The following is a 20,268-nucleotide window of genomic DNA, read 5'->3' on the forward strand; positions in this document are numbered from 1 at the left end:
TGCTACCCCGATCACGCAAAGCGTGATTGGGGCTGCATGGCACTTACCCGAGAAAACCCTAGAATAGGGGAGGCGATGCGCTGAGAGTTGTTGATGAATGATTCTATTTTTTGTTTATTCATGGTACATATTTATAGTCCGTAGACTTGTTTTTCTTAACCAACCCTAACACGACACGAATCTTAACTACCTATATCTATCTCTATACGGCCTTTCTGGCCCCAAGGCATCCGCACAAGGTCCAATTCGCAAGCCCATCATAGTTATCCTCTAAGCCCATCTTGCTCCATGGCCCACTTCTGGCCCATCCAGATTATGGCGACAACACACTGACACTGAGGAGGAGCCCATGGAGCTGCCTGAGGACCACCCTGATGCCTCAAGTGGCAGCAATGAGGATGCTGCAGGAGGTGACAGTGCCGATCCAGGTGCCGTAGGCAGAGACAATGATGAAGACGGTGATGATGACCCAGCCGCACCCGATGGTGGTGACGAGGACCCAGATGATGATCCAGAGCCAGCTATTGCAGCAAGTCCACCGCCACCTGAGCCCCACTACGAGAAGTAGATACATCGCCTGGACTTTGCTGAAGGTCCATTCCCAGCACTTCTCGGGAGGGCCATGCAGAGAATCGGGCTTCCCACTGATACCATGCTATGAAGCTTGCTTGTACAAGAATGCCCAGCAGGAGGAGTGGTTGGTGGCAGTGGTGATCAGTGTTCCGGATGAGAGGTATGGCAGCCGGATGGAGTACTACAAGCACTTCGACGATGTGCACAGGAGGACTTCGGACGCAGGGACTAGTGAGGCGGCCAAGAGAACGCTCTACTATATCTACCATGCTTACAGGGATGAGCTTTAGGGCACTGAGTTTCAGCAGTTCCCATGGTGCATGAAGGGTGCCACTAGTGCGCAGATTCCTGCCCTGCCCCCTGGGGAAGGAAGCCTGCTCATGGACACTACGCAGGAGTTGGTCGCCACTCTCAGCACAGACTTGGATGCTGCCGGAGTAGAGATCCAAGAGGTCAAGAGGAAGCTAAGGAAGACTATCAGAGAGAAGGTGATTCTGGAAGCTCAGCTGAGGGGAGATGCAGAGTTACCCTCGAAATACGACAGCGACAAGTCCATTGAGTACCTGCCAGAGTCACCTCCTCGCAAGCGCGTTCACCACGGAGAGCCCGGCTACCGCACCCGCTACCGTTAGAGATGATAGATCTAGGAGTTAAGTTAGGAGTGTTTCTAAGATAGGAGTTTTTCTAAGAGTCTTTTGTAATCGCTAGTTCGAACGGTCTTTATAGTTTGTTTAATTTAGATTATTGTGCTTGTGTGCTTGGTTTTGTGCAAACAATATGATTTGGATCTTTGTAATGATTGCGAGAAAATTGTGGAGTGATGACCACAATTATATCAAGTTTATAATAAAGGTAGATAGTTTAGTAAAGCTTGGGGATTGTCTATTCTCTTTACTATCTTTATCTTATCCTTGCTCCTATCCTTTTTCCATGATTAATTTCATGAGTCTCACTTTTCTAACCGATCAGATGGTGAACACCAGGTCCGGGTCAGGAGTTGAACAGGCTGCTGTGCCACGACAGGAAACGAGCCACAGTACCAATCCCGATCCTCAGCAGAGCAACAGCATCAGGCGCCACCTGCAGGGATGGAGCAGTTTCTCACCACCCAGACTCAGCTACTTAGCAACATGGCGAACACTATCGCCAACATGCAGGCTCAGATGAACCAAGCTCCACCACCACCAACTCGAGACAGGCACAGGGAGTTCATGAGCCACAAACCTCCCTCATTTTCTCATCACCTGATCCTCTGCAAGCCGAGGACTGGATCAAGATGGTGGAGAAAATGCTGAACATCGTCCAGTGTAGTGATAGGGAAAGGTCCTTTATGCTTCAGGTAGATTGGAAGGAACTGCTGCAGATTAGTGGGATGCTTACACCGCAGCTCATGACACCCCTAGCACCATCACATGGTAGGAGTTCAGAAACAGATTCAGGGAACCGCACATACCCAAAGGTCCGATGAAGCTCAAGAAGCAAGAGTTCCTTGCACTGAAGCAGGGATCAATGTCTGTGAGTGAGTACCGGAACAAGTTCATCCAGTTGTCTTGCTACGCTCCAGCAGATGTAGCAGATGACGCAGAGAAGCAGGATCACTTCAGGGATGGTCTAATTGGTCCTATCAAGTATCAGCTGATGGTGCACACTTTCGAGAATTTTCAGAAGATGGTGGACAATGCCATCATGTTGTAGCATGCTCACAAGGAGATGGGTGAGCAAAAGAGAAAGTTTAAGTCATCAGAGCAGTTCAGCAGCAACTCGCGCCCTCGTTTCACGCCCCCACAAGGAACACCTTTCCGTACCGGAGGACAGGGTGTCAACTTCGGGCAGAATCAGTACCAGTGCCCCAACCAGCAGAGTCGGTAGCAGCAAGCTCAGCGTATTGGTTAGACGGTGCAACATCCCAACTTTCTGCAGAATCGCCAGAACACCCCTACGGGAACACCTGTGAGGAACAACACCCCTGTTTCCACTGGTGGTAACGCGTGCTTCCGATGTGGTGAAGCGGGACACTATGCCAGCCGTTGTCCTAAGGGAATGCCCAAAATACTCCAAGCCAGTTCAACAACAGTGGGCAGAGGCAGACTCCACAGCAGCAACAGCCTAGGAACAATAACCAGATGCCACAGAACAACAAGGGTCAGCAGAACTTCGTCCGCGGGCGTGTGAACCATGTGGCCATGGAGACTGCTCAGGAGGCTCAAGACGTTGTGTTTGGTATGTTCCTCGTCAACTCAGCCCCTGCATTAGTTTTATTTGATTGTGGAGCATCGCATTCTTTTATTTCGGCTCAGTTTGTTGCCAAACATGGCATTCCCGTGCATTCCATGTCCAACCACATGCTAGTTAGTTCGCTTGGGGAAATATGAAGACCATGTATCAGTGCCTAGGCGTCAGTTTCAAGATTGTGGGCAGGGAATTTCATGCAAATTTCGTAGTACTAGATTCCAAGGGAATAGATATCGTACTTGGGATGGGATGGCTGAGCAAGGTTGATGCAGTTATTCAGTGTGCCAGAAGGTCAGTGCTCCTCACAAGCCTAGAAGGTGAACGGTTTGAGTTTGTTGCAACACTTCCGTCGGTAGCAGACTGTGTAGTGAATCAGTTGAAGGCAGATTCGATTGAGGACATCAGAGTCATCTGTGAGTACCCGGACGTCTTCCCCGATGATTTGTTAGGTATGCCACCTGAACGCGACATTGAATTTATCATAGATCTTTTACCTGGTACTGCACCTATTGCTAAGAGGCCATATAGAATGTCAGTTGGTGAACTAGAAGAACTTAAGAAATAGCTAAAAGAATTGTTAGATAAACAGTTCATTCATCCTAATTCTTCACCTTGGGGAGCACCCGTGATATTCATTGAAAAGAAAGATGGTACACAGAGGATGTGTGTTGATTATAGAGGTTACTATCAAGAACAAGTATCCACTGCCTCATATAGAAGACTTGTTTGATCAGTTGAAGGGAGCCAGAGTATTCTCCAAGATTGATTTGAGGTTAGTGTATCATCAGCTGAGGATACGACCCTCAGATGTTGCCAAGACAGCTCTCACTACCAGATACGGGCCATATGAATACACAGTCATGTCATTTGGGTTGACTAATGCTCCAGCCTACTTCATGTATCTGATGAATAAAGTGTTCGTAGAGTATCTTGACAAGTTCATGGTGGTATTCATTAATGAAATTTTGGTGTACTCCAAGAACAAGGAGGAACAAGAGGGACATTTGATGCTTGTTCTGCAGAAACTCAGAGATAATCAGCTTTATGCCAAGTTCAGCAAGTATGAATTCTGGTTGAAAGAGGTCTCATTCCTTGGTCATGTTATCACAGGTGAAGGTATTGCAGTGGATCCAGAAAAGGTCAGAGATGTGTTGAATTGGGAACCGCCAACGACAGTGTCAGAGATCCGAAGTTTCTTAGGACTCGCAGGATATTACAGGAGATTTATAGAAGGCTTCTCTAAGATAGTGAAACCCCTTACATCACTACTGGAGAAAGACAAGAAGTTTATATGGTCAGAGGCATGTCAGAACAGCTTTGATGAGTTGAGAAAAAGGTTGACTACCGCACCAGTGTTGGCTATGCCTGATATTCACAAGAGTTTCGACATCTACTGTGACACTTCCAAACAAAGTCTTGGTTGTGTATTGATGCAGGAGGGACACGTGATTGCATATGCGTCCTGTCAGTTGAGGAAGCATGGGCAGAACTATCATACACATGACTTGGAGTTAGCAGCAGTGGTACATGCTCTGAAGATATGGAGGCACTATTTGTTGGGTCACAGATGTCAGATATACACCGATCATAAGAGTCTGAAGTACATTTTCACTCAGAATGACCTCAACCTAAGACAGCGAAGCTGGTTAGAGCTCATAAAGGATTATGACCTGGAGATACACTATCATCCAAGGAAGGCAAATGTGGTTGCTGATGCATTGAGTCGCAAGAGTTATGTGAACGCGATAATGGTTAGCCAGATGCCTCGGGAGTTATATAAAGAGTTTGAGCAACTCAATCTTGGGTTCATTGCTCATACGGAAGGAATCACTATGGAGGTAGAGCCGATTCTCGAGAAAGAGATACGGAAGGGTCAGCTTGAGGATCCTAAGATTTAGGAGATAATAGAAGCAGGCAAGGCACCTGACTTCACAGAACATGAACATGGAACTGTTTGGTTCTGAAAGAGGATATGTGTGCCCGATGTGGATCATCTTCATGAGTAAAATTTGCAGGAAGCTCATGACTCAGCTTATTCTATCCATCCGGGTAGTACTAAGATGTATCAGGATCTGAAGGAGAGATATTGGTGGTATGTCATGAAGCATGATGTTGCAGCTCATGTGGCACTGTGTGATGTGTGTCAGAGGGTCAAGGTAGAACATCAGAGACCAGCCGGTTTGTTACAGCCGTTGAAGGTGCCAGAATGGAAATGGGAAGAAATAGGTATGGATTCCATTGTGCAATTACCCCGCACACGAGATGGTTATGATTCCATATGGGCTATAGTGGATCATTTGACCAAAGTAGCTCACTTCACACCGGTGAAGACTACCTACACAGGGGCACGATTAGCGGAGTTATACATCTCCCGAATTGTGTGTTTGCATGGGGTGCCTAAGAAGATAGTGTCAAATAGAGGTACTCAATTCACATCTCGATTTTGGCAGAAGTTGCATGAATCGATGGACATGAAGTTGAATTTTAGCTCTGCTTATCATCCTCACACTGATGGGCAAACGAAAAGGACCAACCAGATATTGGAGGATATGCTTAGGGCTTGTGCCCTAAAATATGGAGGTAGTTGGGATAAGAGTTTGCCATTTGCAGAGTTCTCTTACAACAACAGTTATCAGGCTAGTTTGAAGATGGCACCATTTGAGGCATTGTATGGTAAGAAGTGTAGAACTCCGTTGTATTGGAGTGAGACAGGTGAAAGTCAGTTGTTCAGGCCTGAGATCATTAAAGAGGTCGAGAGACAGGTACAGGTTGTCTGTGAGAATTTGAAAGGGAATCAGTCGAGGCAGAAAAGTTATGCAGATACTCGACGATGAGAGTTGACTTTTGAGAAAGGAGACTATGTGTATCTGAAAGTGTCACTTATCTGAGGTTTGCGTAGATTCAAGGTCAAAGGCAAGTTGTCACCTCGTTACATTGGCCCATTCGAGAACTTGAAACGGAAAGGTGAGGAAGCTTACCAGCTAGAACTACCTGCGCGACTGTTAGACGTGCACAACATGTTCCACATATCATAGTTGAAGAAGTGTTTGAGGGTACCAGAGGAACAGTTGCCACTGGAGGAGTTGAACGTGCAGGATGATTTGACTTACACGGAGCACCCGGTCAAAATCCTGGACACAGCAGAGAGAATCACCCGGAGTAAGAGGATACGGATGTGTAGGGTTCAGTGGAGTCACCATGCCGAGGATGAGGCTACTTGGGAACAAAAGGATGAGTTATAGGCAGAATTTCCCCAGCTCTTTGCTAGCCCAGCCGAATCTCGAAGACAAGATTCCTTTTAAGGGGGTTAGGTTTGTAACACCCTAATTTTCAAATTAGAAACCTAAATAAATTTTGCTAGATTTGTTTTAGGATCCATAAGATTTTTATTCCATCATTTTTTATTTTAGAGCATTTACCGTGAATTAATAGCAATTTACTAAATGATAAAAATAAATATAAGGAACTATAGATTTTGTGTATTTCATGCCCCATTGCATTGTTTTATTGTTTGTCTTCCATTTGAATTTAAATTTTAAATTCAAATTCAAATGCATTTGAGTGCAACTCTTTTTCTCCCTCTTTTTCTAATTGCGCCCAGCCCACTCTTCCTTTTTCTTTTTCCTCACTTTCCTCCTTGCAGCCCAGCCCAACCAGGCCTTTTTCTCTTTCCTTTCCCCCGCAAGGCCTAGCCCAGCCTCGCTTCTTCCCTTCTCTTTTCGCCCCGCGCGGCCCAACCTTCCCCAGCCTAGCTCCCCGCGCAGCCTGCTTCTTCCTCCCCTCCCTCTCCCTCTCGCTGGCAGGTGGGTCCTGCCTGTCGGGACCTTCCCCTTCCCCGCAACTGGCTCGGACTCAAGCTCGAGTTAGACCACGATCCGGCGTCGCCCCGTCATGCGGAGCCGTGGGCCTGCACGCCAAGGCCACAGCCGCTCTATTTAAAGCCCCGCCCTAGCTCTTCCCCAAGCCGCAGCCGCCGTTCCACCCAAAAAAACCTAAGTGCCGAGCTCTTCCACCGCCACCGCCTCCGTGCTTCGGCCGCTCGCCGCGCCTCCACTTCGTCATTCCCTGCCATCGAGCAAGCGCTCCAGAAGCTTTGTATTGTGGTGAGGATTCTCGCTAGCCGCTTTTCCTTCTCCCCCCTACCTTCCCGCGCGCTCGATTCCACGCCGGAGCCCCGCGGCCGTGCGCCCTCCTCCGGCCATCGTCGCTTCTTCCCGAGCCCCTAGATGCACTCCTCGCCTCGCTCTCTTGCTCCCTGTGCAACCCGCACTCAGAACTGAGGCTGGAGACGTGTTTACGCGTTTGTCCGGCGAGTCGCCGCCGCCTGCCACCGCTCCACCCTCGCCGCCGGCGCTCAGCGCCGCCGCCCCCGCGCCGTCAGCCGCTCTCAGCTATAGGATCCCGATCCAACGGGTTAGACTAGATCTAACCTGAGTGAAGAGAGCCAGATACCGGTCAACCTGAGGCAACTTTGCACTTTAGCCCCTGAGTTTCATAGAAATCAACCCGCAGTCCACGGCAGTTCAAAAGTATTTGCGATTAGATCCTTATTCTTCTGTTTAGGCTCGTGACTTTTCTAAAAATAGAATCTGCCATCCTAAAACCTTCTGTTTTACAATCTAGACCCTAGATCTAAGGTTTAATTATATTCAAGCCCACCGTTTCTTTGGTAAGATCCCTTCTAGTTTCAAATCTTCTACAAATAAGCTCCTAGGATCGTGTTTTAGCCCTAACTTCTCCGTTTTAACTCCGTTTTCATCGATTCTTGCGCTCACGTGATCCTTGCGACATATACAGTAGCATTATAATGTTATTTTGCTCTTTTTATATTTCTTGGTGTACTGTTTCTTATTTATTATATTTGTTTGCTTGTATGTACTTGTGTGTTCCGATAGACGGTACGCAGTTCGAGGGTCCGCAAGAGCCGAGCTTTGAAGACTTTCCCGAGCAGCAGCAGTTCTTTGACGAAGGTAAGTGGTCCTATATCATATTCCAGTCCCAATAACTTATTAAATACACACATTTACTTTATATGCATGCATGTGTCTAGAATATGATGGATCCCAAACTAAGGATATGCCTAGTTTCTATTGAACTTCCTTGATTAAACCTGGATTATTATATTTATGTTGTAGCTATGCTAGTTGCTTTTACTTAGGCTTTGGTTGGATATTCATGTTTGGGAATACTTTTTATGGTGATAATTAAGTTTATTGCATTAATTGGAACATGGAGAACCACCCACGAAACAGTGCAACCACAATACTACATGGCTCTGATCTTGGCTAATTAATTAGAAACTTTAGCTTATGATAATCTTACCGAAAGGGCAAGAGGGGTTGCATCGTTAGGGTATAGCTCGGTCCTCTTGAGGGTGTGATATGGTCCTGGTTAAGGCATATCCCTCATTAGGGAGAGTGATAACCGCTTTGACTTGAAACCTTAACGGATTTTTCTAAGTTAGAGAATCTTTGTAAAGGCCTCGTAGTGAATCCCCGCCACTCACTTGGAAGTGTTTAAGGGCCTTGCAAACCCAGGCATCAAGGGAAACACATATTGTGGGTAAAGTGTACAAACTCTGCAGAGTGAAAACTGATATATCAGCCGTGCTTACGGTTAAGAGCGACTTGGACACTCACATGATAATTGAATTTAAAGATGCTCTAAATCGATGTTCTTTATTTATTTATGATGTTGATTATTTACCTCTAATATTTATTTAAGGGTTGGTATATACTTACATTTAGTTAATGATTCCTTAATAAAATTTGACCAACTAAAAATGCTTATCGCACTCAAACCATGTCAGCTTTTTCTAGATATAGCTTTGCATGTCATATAATTTACTCCATTTGCTGAGTACCAACCATAAGTGTACTCACACTTGCTTTATTAAAATCAATGCTGCTCAGAACAAGATAATTGTCCAGAGTTCCCTAAAGATTTTGAAGAGTACTCAGTTTATATCTCCCAGTCATCTACCGGTGAAGTTGAAGTCCGCTGCTAGTTATGAACGATTATTTATTCGCTTAAGATTAAGACTTTCGGTCATGTAATAAAATACTATGATACTCTATTTCGTTAATGCATTGTTTCAGGTATGCACTTGTGACGTCTATCATATGTGTGGAACTTGATCCTGGCGCACATATGAGATACATTCGGTTCCCTCTTCAAAACTGGGTGTGACAAAGCGCTTCCACCCCGGGTGGGTCGCGACGCCACGACCGCACCGCGTCCCGACCCCGAGCTAGCCACGCCACACTTCCGGTACGCAGCCAGCTCGGACCCAACTATGATGCACACAGCGACTTCCAGTTGCGGCAACTTGCTAGCCACCGCGCTGATGTTGACCAGGCCACCGCGGGCGTGGCCGGGGGGCACCAGGCCGAGGAGGTGCACGGGCATGTGCCCCTCAGGTGTGGTTGCCGACTGTGCGACCAAGACGGCGACCGAAGCCCTAGCACGGATGACCCGGGCCCACGAGCCTTCGGGCGCCGCATCCAAAAAGCACCATTTCCGCTGTGCTTCCAGCCACCCACCAATATCACCAAGTACACCGGGGAAACGAACCCACGGTATGGCTGGAAGATTTTCGACTCGCCTACCGAGCTGGAGGGGTGGATGGTGACTACTTCATCATCCAGTACCTTCCCATCTTCGTTGAGGAGCACGTTCGAGCATGGCTCGAATTCCTTCCGCCCAGCAGCAGCATCTGCAGTTGGGCGGAGCTCAAGCAGGTCTTTGTCCAAAACTTCCAAGGTTTGTATGTGCGCCCCGGAAACTCCTAGGACATTAGGAGCTGCAAGTAGGAGCCTAGCGAGTCCCTACGAGACTACATCCGTAGGTTCTCCAGTTAGTGCAACTCCTTGCCTGATGTCGTCGACTCAGACATCGTTGGTGCATTCCTGATTGGGACCACCTGCAATTCCCTCGTTCACAAGCTCGGCTGTCGAAAGCCACTCACCACTCGTGATCTCCAGGACATCGCCACAAACCATGCCTCCGGCGAGGAGGCAGTCGGGGCAGTCTTCACCGGTGGCCAGACCATGGGAAAGGCCAAACGTGCGGAGCAGGAAGAGGGCCCCTCCATAACACAGGACAAGAGGAAGAGGAGGGACCGGCATCTCCCTAACCCCGACACAGTCGCAGCTGCCGACCAAGCGGTCAAGCGACAAGGAAACAACGATCACTTCGAGCAGCTCCAAGAGAAACCGTGCACCAACCATGGCTAACCCATCAAGCACAAGCTTAAGGATTACGAACTCCTCAAGCGGATGCTGGGTCAGCCCAGCTAGCGCAAGGGTGGGGACCGCGACAAGGAGGCGCCCAAGGATCAAGGGCCGCTGTCTAAGGACGGGAACACCTTCCCTGACCCGGGTGGTTGCCTCATGATCCTTGGAGGCCCTGTGGGTGATTGCACCAAGTGCTGGCACAAGGTCCACCTTAGGGAGATATGCGTCACGGCCGCCAGAAGCTTTGTTCCCAAGTTTCTCCGTTGGTCGAGTACTTCGATCACCTTTGATTGGGGTGATCACCCTCCCAATGTTCCCCGAACAGGGAGCTACCCTCTCCTTGTAGACCCCATCATCGACAACAAGCGCCTATCTAAGGTCCTAATGGATGGGGGTAGCAGCCTCAACATCCTGTATGTTGAGACCCTCAACACCATGGGCATCCCACCGTCCAAGCTCCGCACCTCTATCTTCCCCTTCCTTGGGATCGTCCCAGGCATGAGGGCGTACCCCATGGGGAATATAGAGCTACCGGTCATGTTCGGTGACTGTAACACCCTAATGTAAAATTTCTAAGAATTTATTGTGTTCAGTTTGCATTAACCAAATTAAATTATACAAAGAATTAAAATTTATTTTAGGAACAACATCATTGTGCATTCATGCTGGTGCATATGTTTTATTGGAATGAGTGCACAGGGTTTGAATTCAAAAGTTCATTTGAATTCAAATAGATTTGAGCTTCAAAAGGAGTAGAAAAGAAAAAGAAAAGGAGAGAGAAAAGAGAAGTCAGCCCGGCAGCCCATCCCTTCCCTCCTACAGCCCAACTTCCCCCTCTTCCCTCTTGGGCCAGCCCCTTTCCCCGGCGGCCCATCTCCCACTCCCCTCTCCCTTCCCTCCCGCGACCTAGCTCGCCGCGCTCGGCCCAGCAGCCGGCCTGCTCTCCCCTTCCTCCCTCTTGATGAGGACATGACTAATACGCATATGACCAAGGCCCAAGCGAAGATAGAGTTCAAAGCCCAATCCACATTGAAGTCCGATTTATTCGCGAGTCCGGTTCGGACTGCAGGAGCAGGCATCACGAAAACGGACGCCCAGGCCACATATGTGCTCCGTTTTGGGCGTTCTATATATTGTTGGAAAGCTAAGGAGATAAGCTTTCCAACACAACTGATCCCATATCAAAATACATACGGAGTCAATGGGAATCGTCGAAACAACATGATGACCAGAATCTACCTGGATGCAGCGATGCCAGTTTTTGGGCCCGAAGGCCTTGTACTCCCTAGGGTTGCTCGGCCACCCCCTTGGCCGCCCCCCCTAGCCTCTCTCTTCTATATACACAGCAGCTGCCATTAGGTTAGGAGGAGTTTTGCTTTAGATCAATCTGTCTTTGAACAGTCACCGTCCTTCGGTTTGTAGAACCCCAACTTTCGAGCTTAATCAATCATCTGCAGTTGTCACTTCAATTTGAGTGCTGCGTTTCTTTCGAGTTCTTGCTTGTGTTCTTCGTTTCGTAGGCAGGGATTAGCCTTCTCGGCGAGGTCAACCGGATTATGACTACGGTTGATAACCAGAGGAGTTGTGGTGCTAAGATTGCGGGGTTCGAGTTGCAGACTTGAAGCCGGATCGGTGTGTCGCATTCCGACCAAAACGAGTTTTCCTTCACCTGACGGAAGATCAGGCACCCCCATTCATATCAAGTGGTAGTCAGAGACTCAGGTTTACTGTCAGGTTTCACATCTATCTTTAGTTTCATCAATTTCGCCATTGTCCCACAGTCCACCGAAAAGCCCTAGAAAATTTTGTGTTCGTGCTGTTTCCCATCCCATTAGCCCTTTTAAGCCATTGCATATTTTGATATCGGAGTCCGCATCATTGAGTTTGTGTCCATAGTTGTGGTCTTGTTGCTGGTTTAGATCGAGTTCTTAGATTGGTTTGAGTTTTGCATCGTGTCACCGTGTCCTTTTCCAGCCCATCATCACGTCCGGTTCAGACTTGTCTCTGTCCAGTTCGGTATTTTGTTGATATCTCTCGCATACGAACTAGGATTTTTGTGTTCTAGTACTTTATGGAAAGCTTGTGAAATTATCTACAACTTTATCAATTGTGAGAATTCCAGAAAACGTAGTTATCTGCGCCTAATCTGTATTGGAAGTCAATCTGTTGGTGACCAAGAAATTTCTGAGTAGTCTGTATTTCGGGGTCAATATCATCTACTTCCTTTATCCAAAAGCAACTTTCCATATATTGCAAAGAAAGAGAAAAGGAGGATCTACAACTTTCGTGTTGTAAGTTTTCGTGTTTGAGGTCTCTCAATTTGTCAAACAGCCTGTATAAGTTTGTGTAGCAAATCTGTAATTTACAGACAACAATTTTGTGATAGCGTGGAGTTGTCTCTTGCTCTCGTGGCACTTTTGAATAGAAAAAGAAAGAAAGAAAAAGGCAAGTGCATAAAAAAGAGCCGCACAAAAAAAAAAGAAAAAAAATCAGAAGTGCTTGCATCCTTTTGTGTCCTTTGTGCTTGGTATATGTCGCTTAATTGCTTAAACTAGTTCTAGGAACACGTTTAGGCCAGCAACATTGATAAGTATTTTGGATATTTATTCAATTTTTGCTATCTGATTTTCAATTGTGCTAATCCTTGCTACTAAATAAAGCCCCCAGAAGATCCACATATTACTTCAGATCAGTACACCTAGAGGATCTTGCAATCTTGGTACCACTTCCTCACAGGTATCACGAACCAGCCACCGGTTGTACCATCCTCTGCTTTGCATTGGTAAGAACACTTGTAAGAGCTTGGTAAGACGTGCGAGATTGTGTTTCCACCACCCACATCCACATATAGTAGTTGATAGGGATAACCTTTTGTGTTTTCTCTTGTCTACTTCCTAACAATGTCAGGAAACACTGAGATTGCTCAACGCGTGCTGAGTTCTCAAATGGAGAAAGTGGAGCAAAATCAATTCAACAATTTGTTCCAGACTTTCTTTGTTGTGATGGAACGACGTTGCCGAGTCATCATTGATGGTGAGACTTGCAACAACCTTGCAAGTTTAGAGGTGGTCGAGAAGCTTGGTCTGACCACAAAGCCACATCCACATCCATACTACATGCAGTGGGTAAATTCTTACGATAAGATTAAGGTAACTGAATTTGCACATATTGAATTTAGCATTGGTTTTTACAAGAGTAGTGCTGATTTTGATATAGTACCCATGCAAGCATGTCATTTATTGCTAGGAACGCCATGGCTTAATATAAATAATGTGGTACATAAAAAGGTTGCAAATAGATATTCTTTCAACTACAATGGTAGAAAAATTACACTTAACTCTATGACCGCAACTGAAATTTTCAAAGCCGATTTTGACAGAGTAGAGAGAAGAAAGAATGAGCCTTTTAGAAAAGAATGGATTATTTCAGATGCTACAGTGCCTTCCTCTAAATCTGATTTTGTACAAATTAAAGATATCGCTTTGTCTTCTGTTGGACCTAATATTTTGCAGCATGTATCTAAAACAGAAGACAAGGTGATAGAGAATGAACAGGTAATTGTCTCAGGTAAGAGCTCTCTTGATGTGCTGAAATTATCCACCACTCATGCTATAATAGAGCAACATTTAGTGGACACCAAATCTGAATTGACTTTGTCACATGATAAATATTCTACTAATTTTTGTGATAAAGAAGAGTTGTGTGATAGTTCTATGTTTATCCCTGTGCCACAACTTGTGAAGGAAACTGATCCTTTTGTTTTGGAACCAAAGACTTATGCTAAAAATAAACATTTGATTCCAATTGCTACAGAAAAGGATGAAAGAAAATTGTTGTCTTCTTTAAATACTTTGGGTTATATAGAGTTTGATACTTTGTGTGCACTTAGTAGTTTGGAGGAGAAATTTAAATGTGTTGGGTTGCCATGGTTATCTCGATGTACATATCACTTTATTGGCAATTATAATTGTAAAGGAGCGTACATGGTGCATCGTGTTTATATGTGTTCAAATCTGAAATCTCCTTTTGCTGTGCAACAATTTGAAGAAAAAGAGGGCTATTTTAAGACTAATCCTATCACGCAGAGTTCCTCTTGTTCTTCTTTGTTTGTTTTGTCACAACAGGTTCAATTTCAAGAAGGGGAGCAACGCAGGATCATGTCAAGCATGGGAACAACTACTTCCGCAAGCATCAGCGACTTTGTAACACCCTAAGGAAATTTCCTTAAGTTTTAATGAATTTATTTGAGCTGAAATAAATTTTCCAGGCTTTTCCTTAATTTTTGTGGCATTTAAAGCAATTTATAACACAAGGAAATAAAATTTATCATAGGATTAAATTGTTTGTGCATTCATGCTGCAGCATTGTTTTATTTGTGTGGGTTTGAATTCAAATTTATTTGAATTCAAGTGTAATGGTTTGAATGTTTGAGAGTAGAAAAGAAATAGGAAAGAAGGAAGGGAAAAGAAAGAGCTAACCCAAGCCCCATAAGCCCGGCCCAGTTATCTCTCTCCCTTCTTCTCTCTTCCCCCGGGCCCCCTCTCCTCTCTCCCGCATGGGCCACCCGAGGTCCAGCATCCCTCCTTCCTTCCCCCCCCCCCCCCCCGCACGGGCCACGCCTGGCCCAACTCCTCTCCTGTCCCTCAGCCCGACGCGCGCTCCCTTCCTCTCTTCTATCTGACCCGCTGTCCCCACGCGTCAGCTCTTTCTTCCCCTCGCGCCCCTCCCCTGTTTTCTCCCCGCCGGTCCTGCCGCCCGTCTCTGGGCGTGGTCCCGCTCCGCTGCTTTCCCCCTGGGCCCACTCCTCCGCTCTACACCCCGCCTAGAACCCTCTGGAAGTCACCCGAGCTCGGATGAGGCTCGAGCGGCAACTGCCCGCGGGATGCGCGGCACCCGTTGGATCGGTGGCCCGCACGCCGAGGCTGCCGGCCCTCCCCTTTCTTATCTGTAGCCGCGCTCTCGGGCTGCCCTAAGCCGCCGCCAAGATCCCCAGCGCAACCGAGCCCCGCACCGCCTGTCAGCCGCTCGATTTGGGCCGCTGCCGTCGTTGGCCACCGTCGGTAAGTGCCGCCGCGTTCTGTTTCCCCGCCACCGGTACATTTCGGGCCTTCCTAACCCCCTAGCCACCTCCACAGGGGTCCCCCGGATCGGTCCCCGCAACCCAGAAGCCCGAAGCCCCTCTGCAGCAGCCTTCCCACGGTCGCCGGCCGCCTCCACCGCCTGCTCGCCGCCGAGGGCACTTCTTCTCCGCACCCTCGCCCGTCTCGAGCCCACGGTGAGGAACACCACCACTCCCTCTCGGTGTTAGTCCAGCTAGCGTGGGTTGTGGCAAGTTTCCGAGGTTGGAACGCCGTCCCGACGAACCCCGTCGCGCAGAGCCGCTCCTCGCCGTGGCAGATCACGGTCGAGCCCAGTCTGGCCGTCCTGAGTACCCAGACGTGCGCGTCATGTTCCCCTGGTCCTCGGGTTTTGTGCAGAACCCCCTGGAAGCTCTATTTTCCTCGCAAATAGGTCCCTGGATCTTGTTTTAAGCGTAGTTTTCGCGTCTTAGCTCCGTTTTATGTGTTCTTTATATCCACGCGATCGTTGTAACGCGTAGAATAGTTCTAGGCCAGTTTTATGTGCTGTTCTATTGTATTGGTGTACTGTTTCTTATATTTTGCTATTGTTTGCATGTGTGTGCATGTGTGGCCCATGTATTGCTGTTACGATCGTGAATAGACGCGGAGCCTTTGGACCAGTACCAGGAGCAGCCATCTTCCGAGCAGTTCGAGCAGCAGCCGGGAGAGTACGAGGAAGTCAAGTATAACATGAACATCCTATCACTTTTAAATACAATTTCATTCTGCATTTTAATACTGTATGCCTATAAGGACTTTCCTAGCCTCTTTATATCCTTTATATATATCCTTTGGGTTGCATTTTGGTTAGTTGTGCTAGGTTGCTGCGCTATAACACACTTGGTCCTTTTTAATTAATTTGTTAATGATCTTATGCAACTTAATTCTGGAGCCGACCCTCTGTGCTGTGTGCTTGAGTGGTTTGTGCGTCCTTAAAAATATGTTTTTGATAGAAGCATGGTTTAGGGGGCCAGCACGGTGCTTAGTGCTTGGTTGGCCACTCTCCATAAGGACCGGTTCATAGAGCGACAACCTGGGACAACCGCGCAACCACAAGACTGGAATGAGACGGTCTTGACTTACTAATTAGGTCGTGTTGGTTCGGGAGTAACTTACCTGCGTGGGCAAGAGGGGTGGAGGTGGGCCCCATCGTTGCTGATCCAGAATCCTTAGTGGTTACACCTTACCAATGTGATCCTTTGTAACGGTCTCGTAGTGTGCTTGCTAGCCATCTCACCTAAGAAAGTGTGATGAACAACTAGTGTAGCTCACGACTCGTGGGTAAAGTTGTGCAACCTCTCGAGAGTGTAAAACTGATATATCAGCTGTGCCCACAGTCATGAGCGGCCCAGATCCTCCTTTTGATTAGTGGGGTTATCAACCTTTGATTAGGGAGATTCCCCGGGTGGTTGTGGTTTGGTGGGTTCTCGGTAGTTCTTAATTAATATTGATTAATTTATTATGCAATTGGATTTATGGTAATTCATCTACTTGTAGTAATTAGCTTTAATAAAATTTGCCAAGACTAAAAGCTAATGCAGTTGAGTCAGCTAGCCTAGAGCCTCATAGTTTGTGTTATACTTGTTGAGTACTAGTTTGTACTCACACTTGTCTCTCTACTCTTCTGTTCTATTTTGGATATCTTCGACTGCTGCTCAGTGCCCGGCAACGTGGAGGACTACGTCAGCGGCTTCGACGACTTCTAGGCGTTTGTCTCCCAGTCGACGTCCCTGTGGTGCCCAGTTCTTTATGTATTCATTTTACGCTTCCGCATTCCTTGAACTGATTCTTAATTCAGTTGTAATAAAGATATTCATTTTATAATTTATACGCTTTTATTCGTGACATGTGTTGTGATATCTTGATAATCTGTTGTATATATGCGTGACTTGATCCTGACGCATATATGATTGCTCGATTTATGTTCTTATAAATCGGGTTTGACAGACTTTGAGTCGAGGACGACTCAAAACCAAGAAGGGGAGAATGATGAGGACATGACTAATACGCATATGACCAAGGCCCAAGCGAAGATAGAGTTCAAAGCCCAATCCACATTGAAGTCCGATTTATTCGCAAGTCCGGTTCGGACTGCAGGAGCAGGCATCACGAAAAAGGACGCCCAGGCCACATACGGGCTCCGTTTTGGGCGTTCTATATATTGTTGGAAAGCTAAGGAGATAAGATTTCCAACACAACTGATCCCATATCAAAATACGTACGGAGTCAATGGGAATCGTCAAAACAACATGACGACCAGAATCTGCCTGGATGCAGCCATGCCAGTTTTTGGGCCCGAAGGCCTTGTACTCCTTAGGGTTGCTCGGCCACCCCCTTGGCCGCCCCCCCTAGCCTCTCTCTTCTATATACACAGCAGCTGCCATTAGGTTAGGAGGGGTTTTGCTTTAGATCAATCTATCTTTGAACAGCCGCCGTCCTTCGGTTTGTAGAACCCCAACTTTTGAGCTTAATCAATCATCTGCAGTTGTCACTTCAATTTGAGTGCTGCGTTTCTTTCGAGTTCTTGCTTGTGTTCTTCGTTTCGCAGGCAGGGATTAGCCTTCTCGGTGAGGTCAACTGGATTGTGACTACGGTTGATAACCAGAGGAGTTGTGGTGCTAAGATTGCGGGGTTCGAGTTGCTGACTTGAAGCCGGATCGGTGTGTCGCATTCCGACCAAAACGAGTTTTCCTTCACCTGACGGAAGATCGGGCACCCCCGTTCATATCACCTCTCTCTCTGGCACACCGACCCCACACATCAGCGCCTCCCCTCTCCTCGCTTTCCTCCTCCCAGCACACCGGCCGCCCGAAATCTCCAGCCAGCCCTAGCGCCGGGCCCGCACGCCAAGATCCCCGGCCTGGCCTTTATCTGGCTCCCGTGGACCCCTTGCACCTCATCTCCTACCCTGCAGCCGCCCCAAACCCTAGCGCCACTGCCCCGTTCTGCTCCGCCGCACCGAGCCTCTGCACCACCGTGCACCCGTCGCTCCGGTGCACCCCAGCTCCGGCCAAGACCCGCAGCAGCTCCGCCTCACCGCCAGGAAGCTTCCTAAGGCTTCCACTCTCGACCCCGAGCCCTGCCACGCCGGAATCGAGCCCAAGGACCGCCGTCGGTATCCTGCTCCACCCTTGCGATTCCTCGCCGCCGGTGATCCCCGAACCTCCCTAACCCCCGTAGAACCTTCGCAGGATCTCCACGAGTCGACCCACGGTGACCAGAAGCCCGGAGACGCCTGCATTAGTTCTCCCCGCGGGCGCCGCCCGTCCCCACCGCTCGGCCCTCGTCGCCGGCCAGCTTGCGCTGCTTCTTTGGCCCGTTCAAGCCCTCGGTGAGCACCACATCATCCTCCTGGTCGTCTTGCGCTAGATTTCATGGACCAAGGCTCGCTCTTGTAGCCGGAACGTGCGCGCCGGCGATGCGCCGCCGTGCCGATCCGCCCCCGTTGTCGTGCGTGCCGCCTGAGCCCTCCCCGAGCCCCGCAGTAGCCCCAGGTGGATCACGCATGCTTCGCTGAACCTTCCAGACCCGAGCTCGAGTAGTTTTGACCCCTGGAGCGCCATTTAGGGCGAAGTCCGGTGAGCCGAGCCACGCGCCGCCGCGGAAGATGATCTCCGGCGACCCAGCACCGCCACCCCGGCAGCCCAAACCCCCCGAGCGCCCGATCTGTAACGAGCGGCTAGGATTAGATCGTGACCGAGCAGACCCGGGCCACCCGATCGAGATCTAGTGGTTCGGAGCCAAAGATACCGGTTCACTCTAGTAATCTTGTTAAAGAGCTCTTGAGTTTTCTAAAAATCAACCCGCAGTCCACCCTAGTTCAAAAATAATTCCAGTTAGGTCCTGTTTTTAAGGTTTAGGCCCCTGAGCTTCCAAGAATTAGTACCCACCGTCCATGCCTTGTGTTTTTTTTGTGTGTTAGACCCTAAGTCTAACCTTTAATTAGGTTTAAGCCCTTTGTTTTTGCGCAGAACCCCTGGAACTCCTGTTTTCTTACAGAAAAGCCCCTGGACCTTGTTTTAACCCTAGTTTTCGTGTGTTAGCTCCGTTTTAGGTGGTTTTCATGCTCACGCGAACATTGTAACGCGTAGAATAATTTTAGCTTAGTTTTGTATGCTGTTTTACTGTATTGTTGTACTGTTTCTTATCTTTTGCTATTATTTGTATGTATGTGCATGTGTGGACCATGTGTTGGCGTTGCGATCATGAGTAGACGTTGAGCGATCGGAGGAGTACCAGGAGCCACTTTCTTCAGAGCCCTTTGAGCAGCTGCAGGAGAACTTTGAGGGAGGCAAGTATAACATGAATATCCTATCACTTTTAAATAGAATTTCATACTGCATTTTAATTCTGCATGCCTATAAGGATTGCCTAGCCACTTTTATCCTTTATATAAATACCTTGGGTTGCATTTTGGCTAGTTGTGCTAGGTGCTGCGCTCTCACATATAATGGTCCTTTGTAATTAATTTGATTAATGGTATATGCAACTTGATTCCGAGAGTGGCCCTCTGTGCTGCGTGCTTGAGCGGCTCACGTCTCGTTAAAATATGTTTTTATAGAAACCTGGTTTAGGGGGCCAGCACGGTGCTTAGTGCTTGGTTGGCCACTCTCCATAAGGACCGGTTCATAGAGCGACAATCTGGGACAACCGCGCAACCACAAGACTGGAATGGGACGGTCTTGACTTACTAATTAGGTCATTTTGGTTTGGGAGTAACTTACCTGCGGGGCAAGAGGGGTGGTAAGCTTCAATGGTCCCTGCTCCTTCGGCTTGGTCTGTGCTGTGTGCTTGTACCCCCGTGAGGTGGGCCCCATCGTTGCTGATCCAGAAACCTTAGCGGTTACACCTTACTAACGTGATTCTTTGTAAAGGTCTCGTAGTGCGCTCGCTAGTCATCTCACCTAAGGAAGTGTGATGAACAACTAGCGTAGCTCACGACTTGTGGGTAAAGTTGTGCAACCTCTCGAGAGTGTAAAACTGGTATACTAGCCGTGCTCACTGTCATGAGCGGCCTAGATCCTCCGTCTGATTAGTAGGGTCTACCTTTGGTGGTTTGGCTTGGTTTTCAGTAGACTCATGATTAATTTTGATTAATTATTATGCAA

The 20,268-nt window shown here is 47.9% G+C and overlaps 1 protein-coding gene across 1 annotated transcript in view; it reads left to right on the forward strand.

Moving 5' to 3' along the window:
* Positions 1-10,424: 10,424 nt before the first annotated feature.
* Positions 10,425-20,268, forward strand: part of LOC112885407 — a 45,727-nt gene continuing 35,883 nt past the window's right edge. The window contains exon 1 of the mRNA XM_025951034.1: positions 10,425-10,603. Coding sequence (XP_025806819.1) covers positions 10,425-10,603 — 179 coding nt within the window. The remainder of the gene's footprint in view (positions 10,604-20,268) is intronic.

This window comes from Panicum hallii, chromosome 3 (genome assembly GCF_002211085.1).
Source record: "Panicum hallii strain FIL2 chromosome 3, PHallii_v3.1, whole genome shotgun sequence".
NCBI lineage: Eukaryota > Viridiplantae > Streptophyta > Magnoliopsida > Poales > Poaceae > Panicum > Panicum hallii.